Source organism: Loa loa (genome assembly GCF_000183805.2).
Source record: "Loa loa unplaced genomic scaffold supercont3.49, whole genome shotgun sequence".
NCBI classification, from domain to species: domain Eukaryota; kingdom Metazoa; phylum Nematoda; class Chromadorea; order Rhabditida; family Onchocercidae; genus Loa; species Loa loa.
This window is the reverse complement of record NW_018108229.1, coordinates 261,705-269,209: the sequence shown is the minus strand read 5'-3', so window position 1 is coordinate 269,209 and position 7,505 is coordinate 261,705. Positions and strand designations below refer to the sequence as shown.

The 7,505-nt window shown below is 32.7% G+C and overlaps 1 protein-coding gene across 1 annotated transcript in view; it reads left to right on the top strand.

The window, feature by feature from the left end:
- Window positions 1-2,780: 2,780 nt before the first annotated feature.
- The window catches only part of LOAG_17205 (G protein linked acetylcholine receptor), a gene marked incomplete at its 5' end in the record, with an annotated part of 7,121 nt that continues 2,396 nt past the window's right edge, over window positions 2,781-7,505 (top strand). Inside the window, 8 exons of the mRNA XM_020449867.1 lie at window positions 2,781-2,885; window positions 3,051-3,152; window positions 4,150-4,240; window positions 4,587-4,842; window positions 5,024-5,135; window positions 5,383-5,478; window positions 5,576-5,695; window positions 7,249-7,431. Coding sequence (XP_020306554.1) covers window positions 2,781-2,885; window positions 3,051-3,152; window positions 4,150-4,240; window positions 4,587-4,842; window positions 5,024-5,135; window positions 5,383-5,478; window positions 5,576-5,695; window positions 7,249-7,431 — 1,065 coding nt within the window. The remainder of the gene's footprint in view (window positions 2,886-3,050; window positions 3,153-4,149; window positions 4,241-4,586; window positions 4,843-5,023; window positions 5,136-5,382; window positions 5,479-5,575; window positions 5,696-7,248; window positions 7,432-7,505) is intronic.

The window sequence follows — 7,505 nt, the reverse complement described above, 5'->3', positions numbered from 1 at the left end:
CAATAAATTGCTTTCTATTATCATTTCTAACTCAATATATATATATATATATATACTCAAAGCTACATGCTTATTAATTATATATATATATATACTCAAAGCTACATGCTTATTAATTATATATTTAATTATATTGAAATGCTCCAATAGATAGTCAATTTTTTTGCATGGAAAAAATAATTGATCCGATATTATTGCTTCAGTTTATTTCAACCATATTATGATTTGAAGATTCTAAGAAATAATCGCAAATGAATTTTTATGGTTTTCGATGAAACTATAGAGGCAAAGATGATGTTTTTTTCTCTACTCCAACAAATTCGAATGCAAATGGTTTCATTGTCCTTTCAATTCAGTTTTTTACTATATCTAATTTACAAGAATTTTCAAAATTAAACTGCATTGTAAAGACGGAAATGATGAATAAGGTTAGTGTTCGAATGATCTAAACACTTAGATAATAGAACTTAAAGCACGAATACTTTTCTAATTTATACTATTATTTTGAAGGAACGTTATAAAACATTCATGAATACGTCCTTGTGTACCTACAAATGGCATTTGTAAATGTCATTTTATAAGAGTTCGGATAGAATGTATGTATTAAAAATTATGTACCTTTGCCCTTAGACATCCACTCCTTCCAAAGTTTATTAAGTAACGTCAACATACTTTCATATGTGTATTTCAGTGGATAACCTTGCCAATTCTCACGGTAAAAGTACTGTTACATTATTTGACCACCTTTTGTAGGTCTGTCATTTGATCGTATTTATTGCAGCTTTAATTACTAGTCGATTGATGATGTGTTTGTTGCCGATAACAATGATGGTCGTGAATGTTTCTAAAAATGCTTGATGTCCTTATCAACAGCAATTTATCGATAGCTTTTTCTTATAATGAGTCTAGATGGCAATGGCAGTCACCTTACGGAATTTTATTGCAGGTTTTCATATCCTCTTTAAAAGTCTTCCGAAGTTATAAATTTGTGATTTCATACAGTTACATTTTCCATCCATATAAAGTAGGGAAGAAATGCTAGCTATTTTTTCCAATAAGGCATTAGAGTGGGCGGATGGTGAAGAAAGGTAACTCCAAACTGGGAAGTGCTGAGCAGCAGGAGTCATTCATTAGAAAAGTTTTTGTTAACAGTAGCACACTATGAAATGTGGTGTATGAAAAAATTCATCATATCGCCATGAACCATTTCATTGAATTCACTTCCTGATGCGCTCTCAGCTGTTTAAATCATCTGGTGGAAGGAACAAAGTAGGCCTTATTTACTTTCTTCATGCTTCTTTGGTATACTTTGGCGCGCTCTATGTTGATTTCTATAATAATAGGACATTAAAATCCAACATTCTATTATCATTTTTATGCCTCTACAAAGCTGTTGGATGAAATGTGGACTAACTTCATAGATTAAAGAATAACTACGTGGACAGGTGAAAGAGAAATTGGATGAATGAACGTAAATGGACGGACGAATAAGAAATGGATTATGCTGTATGTTGTGATACGTATAATTTCCTCATGTTATCCTGGTATTTTGCGTCTCGATCGTTTTTGTTTGGCTCAGTTTATATAATTAGTAGATATTTTTTTCAGTTCATTTCAGCCCTTTTACTGATTTCGTCTTAAATTACAGTATTCATGAAATAGGATGCATATTAATTCACCTTAATTCATTTGCTTTCGCTTAGACAGTAGTGACTCCATTTTAGTAGTGAGCCTATTTGTATCTCAAATAGGCAAAATTATCGTCCTCATATACCTCTCCCTTCCTCATGCACTACTATTGTCATAAATGCCCGTTAATACTTGTTTACAATGAAGTCATTGACTCAGACATTATTTGGTGGATTAAAATAAATGATTTGGTGGAAGATCCTTTTGTGATCTCTGTGTGGGATGATATGTGGTATGAAACCGCCGCAGTATCAGGTTATTACAATTATGAATTTTCAAGTCAATATTTTTAATTTTATATTAAAACACATTCCCGTATTATCTTGTTGCAAACTTTATGGTTTGATAGAGCATTACCAGAAAAAATATCGCTTAAAGTTTTTTTTTCAATAAGAGGTGTTGCAGCTGATTGCTTGAAAACATATGATTTTAAAGAAGAAACGGATTGCTAAAATGCAGAGAGAACATATTTATTGCATAACCGTTACCCATTTGCTTCCAAAAAGCGGGTTGTGAGAAAAGGAAAGTTAAAATAAAGATAAAATAAAGATAATGCTATATGTCGGAAGCATACTACACAGAAATATTGTTTTAAAAATAAGGTTTGGCTGGCTGTTGCATGCTTGTTCGTTAAGTTGCTTAATTTAATCGCAAATGCAATGTTGTCGATTTTTTCACCATCCAAGAAGACAACCTGAGAAATAAAGCTTTTAAGGGAGGAAATGATCTTATATTAAAAGGTAATATACTATTTAAAACCAAGAAAAGACATTCAAACAACCGAAAATCTGTTGACATTTTATCATGTTTACCTCAAAAAGTAAGTACATGAAGAGCATTCGAAAGTATCCTTATTAATCATTTAGTGATTATGCAGATGTGTACAGTTTGAAATAGATAAGAAGTCTGCGGCAAACTGACATCTTGGTGATAGTTAGCATCTTACATAAAAACTTGATGCGTTGCATTAAAATGACTTGACAATTTTGAGAAGATTGTTATTAAAATGTAGCATTCCTTAACCAATATAGGCAATTTTGTAATAATCGCCAAGTACTCCAGATTGGCACTAGCAAATTTTTTTGTTAAGCATGATTTCTCAGTCTATATTTCTACAACCATCCTCGCTTCTTCATCCAGTACTCCATCACATCATCAAGGTTAGAGCGGTACCAGGTTGGTGTTATCGGCAAGCGGTATAGTTAATAATTAATGTGTGTATAATAGCTGACGTGAATTCACAAGATTTGAGACTAAAAGCGTTGAAGATTATTGAAGCTTATAATGAACTTCCATCTAAACAAATTGTTCTAAAAGACATATGCAAGGTCAACTTTTGGGTTATCACCCGAAAATTTTAGATCAATGTATGGATTATTGTGGTTACATTGAGCATGGAAACAATTTTGGGCAATGCAATGGTTATCGCTGCTTATAAACTTGAACGAAATATCAGTAAACAGGTCGATTTTATCCTCATTTCACAAGCAATCAGCTTTCGGGGACCATATCGCTCTCCGAGAATGGCATTGACAAGATTTTTTAAGGGCAACATCTTGGTGATTTGAAAAATATTCCTGAGGTAGTTATAGGTAGCAACACATTTGTTGAACATCCTTGCATTATATAGGGACACAAAAAATTTCACCTGTGGATTGAGATATATTTTAAATTAGACAGCTTCAAACGTAAAATGCGATTTAACATCTCACATTGATCATTGAACATTAAAAACCACTTGGCACTACTGATCATTTGTTAGTTGTGATACATAGAAATCATGGGTTTTCTTTTTAGATTTTATTTTCTTTTTTTTTCTACTCTTCAAATCATTATTAACAAACTTTCCACTTTATCCGGAAGAGACAAGAATCTGAAAATCGGTGGGCAGGTTACCTTCGTCTTTATCCTTCCGGTTTCTTTATTTCTCCTTTAGTTAAAATTATATCCATTAACTTTAACAGTTTTGCCTTATGGATAGTTTATTACTTCTTTAATTTAACATTTAAAAAATGACGACACAATCTTTTCTTTTTATCCACTCATTAATGATTTTACAAAGAAGCTGTTTTTTTCCACAGCTTAATTGTTTTTTTGTTCTTAATTATGTGTTTTACTTCCCTCACGACATTTGAGGGATTGCACTATACTTAAGATGTGATCCTAACGATAACAAATAATTAAATTTTCACTTATAAATTATTGGGAAAGGATGGATGGAAATTTCGATGTCTTATGGCTAAATGATAAATACATATTATAGTGACTTTTTTCACAATCTTTTGCCACATTCTTATTGAAAACAAACTGACTCTTTAAGTTTTATAGCCCTGTTTGAGAGTCCCCCAAGAAAATATTCTAATAGCCACTGGAGAAATTTAGTAGGTATCATTATTCTGTTGTTTCTTCACCCTTCTAACGACTAACTAAGACCGTGTTTGAAACAGGGAACGTTTTCAGATAAGCAACCGTTTCATAGTATCATTGGCTGTATCAGATTTAATTATTGGTATTGAAGGTTACCCATTATTTACTCTATATGTTTTGAATGGTAGGTTTATTTTGCGACAAAAATTTACACTAATTCTTAATTCCTGAATCACTAGTTGTAATATCTCAAAAATGTATAACTCTGTTAAAAGTATTTATCAAATACAATAAGTATCCAAACATTCACTGTAGTGTTTTCCTTGCTGACAGTGCAGATAAGTGACTGCAATTATCTTGATAGCAAACACAGTGACTGCAAATACACATAACACCTTTTCAAGTATTTATTTTAATCAGGTTAGGCGTAGATGAAGGATCTAGAAATTAATTCATGTCATTTTAAAACTTGCAAATTAATTAGGAAAGGGTGGGATACTACATGCATGTTCATTTCAAATTCTATACAGGCGACCACTGGCCACTCGGATGGATAGCATGTGAAACATGGCTTTTCCTTGACTATACACTTTGCCTTGTATCAATACTGACGGTGCTGTTGATAACAGCTGACCGTTATTTATCCGTTTGTCATACTGCATCATACATCAAGTGGCAGTCACCCGCAAAAGCCCAAATGACAATTATCTGTTCTTGGCTTATTCCGGCTCTTATATTTGGCTTTATGATTTATGGCTGGTCACTGGTGTCCAATACCACGAGCGGGTTAATTTCTTTAATTTTTTTTTCTTTATTTTTTCGTTTTTCCTTTATTTTTTTTTTTTTTGTTCAATCATCAGAGATTTGTCGTTTTGGTTGCTTTTTTTTTCTATTTCACAATAGTGCATTTGTTGGCATTATTTTGGGATTCGTTCAATCAATTTCCGTACAGTATATGTCATTAAAGACTTATCAATGGTGAATGTGTCGCTCCGTTTCTCACCAATCCATATGTTAATATGAGTTTGTACGTGGTTTATTATTGGACGACACTGATTGCAATGCTCATTCTTTACAAAGTAATTCATACCGTTTCCCAATTATCTACGATACATACATCGCCATTTTAACGCCCTGTCAATTTGCTGAAATGATTTAAGTATTGTACCAGCAGTAATTCAGTAGTTTCCTTCTTGAATTCATTTTTTTCTTTCTAAACCTCTTCTATACCTTGTCCTCGAATATGAGGCATTTTTTTATCATTTATAAACGATTAAAAGTCGTTCTTTAGAATCATTTTTTTTAAGCATTTTGCTACCTTTTAAGGGAATACACAAAGTTACCAAGAAACTTGAAAAGAAAGCTGGTGCCAAGGACCAACGTCAGTTGGCTCTGTTATTCAGTCAGCAACTAGGGACTCAGGTAATCTTTATATCATTTTGTGTTGAATGTGTTAATTCATCTTTCCAAAAAAACTACTGGTTAGACATGACTGTGAAGTGACAAAATGATAGTTTAGGTTGGTCTTAAACTGATGCTTTCGCAAACACACAATGCAGACAGTGATACTATTGAGGAAAATGTTCATATTGCGGATGCAAAAGATGCTGATTATCGAACGTTTACGACAAATGTTACAGTAAGTTACTTCACAGCATTTTTGCAGGATATTGGTCCAGATAAAATGAATTATCTTATTCATTGAAGGTGGTTAACCAACTTAGAATTTTCAAAGAAATTAAGAAATAATCGTAACTTGCAATATTATGGTGTCTTCCTAATAAACCAATCACTTCAACAATTTGTCGAATGACTATAGGATCCGCTTGAGGTTGCGCATTTCGCGACTTTTGGATTTTAGGGAGAATTTGGAATGCACAACAACTAATACTAGTGGGAACATCAAAGAATTTTCAATTTTCTTGCCCAGTGAAGCATGGTGAGATGCAAAATAGAATATGGCAAAAATACAACCTAACTGAAAACTGGCTTGAATCATTTTTTTAACCAAACAATTTGCATGTACATGCGATGCTTATGATCGATCATTTGTCTGTAAAAAATATTACATATCCGTAATTTGTAATGCAATTCCTTCGGAAAGATTTTTCGTAGTGAACAGATTTTACGGTAAGAAAGTGAACTTCAGTGTACATTTTCTCCTTTGAGCGTTGGCAGTATTTATCAGATATCTGTTGCAAGGCAAGGATTTATTCTTTCCTGAAATATGAGAAATGGAATCTTCAAGAGTCTCAACATGTAACATTCGGAGCCTTTTTATAGCTCATTCTTACAGTTAGTGTGAAATTACAACTCCAAAATAATTATGATTGCCAACGGTATACCTTTCAGCTACCGTATTTACCTTTCAACTTTTTCTTTAACTCCCATGCTTAATATTAATAGCAAATAATTTATTTGTAGGGAGAGAGTCGAGTTTGACATTACGATAGAAATGTAAAATATAGAAGATTCTGAGGAGTTTAGTCTTTAATGATTTTTGAAACTTTTAGATAAATATATGTCTGATACTCACAACTGCCTAATAAAGTAGCTTTCTTGCTAAATAGCTTTGAATAACGAACAAAACAGTGTGCAATCAGAAAATAATTTCATGTGAATTAGAATATAATCTCAGGTTTCAAATATTTATTTGTGGCAAGAACTTTTAAGTAAATTTAAGATGCCAACTAATATTTTAGCAAAAAAAAATTAGGAAAATAGAATAAGAAGCGGGAAATCTTGAAAGACTGAAATGGGATGAATCGAAGATGGAAGAAAAGAAGGGATGTGTAAATAAGTAGTAATTACGGGTTACGATTGGCCGTAATGGTGGTGAAACAGTAGAAAATGCGCAGGAAATAAGTCTACTGAAAAGATGGAAGGAATGTTACAATGGCACATCTCACGAATATTTGGAAGATATAAACACAGAAACTTGTGAAATAACATTATCTAAGTCTGCACTTTCCTTCTCAGTAAATGTAAAATATACTTCACCAGTTGTGTATTGTTATGCAGTTAACTGTAAAAGTTTCCTTTCTTACTGTTCCTTAGAAGTATTTTTAATAAATATTTCTAATCCTCTTACTGTTACTGTCATTGCACAAACATTCCTGAGTTGTTGTTTGTTAAGAAGCTCCTGCTCAATCGTTTTTTTCGTGGATATTCTGGGTATGATTGTTATTGTAGGATAGTAATGAAAGATATGGACTTGGAAATGTCGACAACCTAAGCATAGCAATGAGTGAGGAAAGTGCTGATACAATTATTTTTAATAATGTTGCGATGTTCACAAGCAATTCTGGTATTCATCAGGCTTATATCCATACAGCGACTGTCTCATTAGATCATGCCGAGGAAGAGTTCAACCAGGTTATGCTTTAACGCTGAATATTTCTGGCTTTTGACGAGTTTCGAAAACTTTTATGCTCCATTTCATGTGGTCA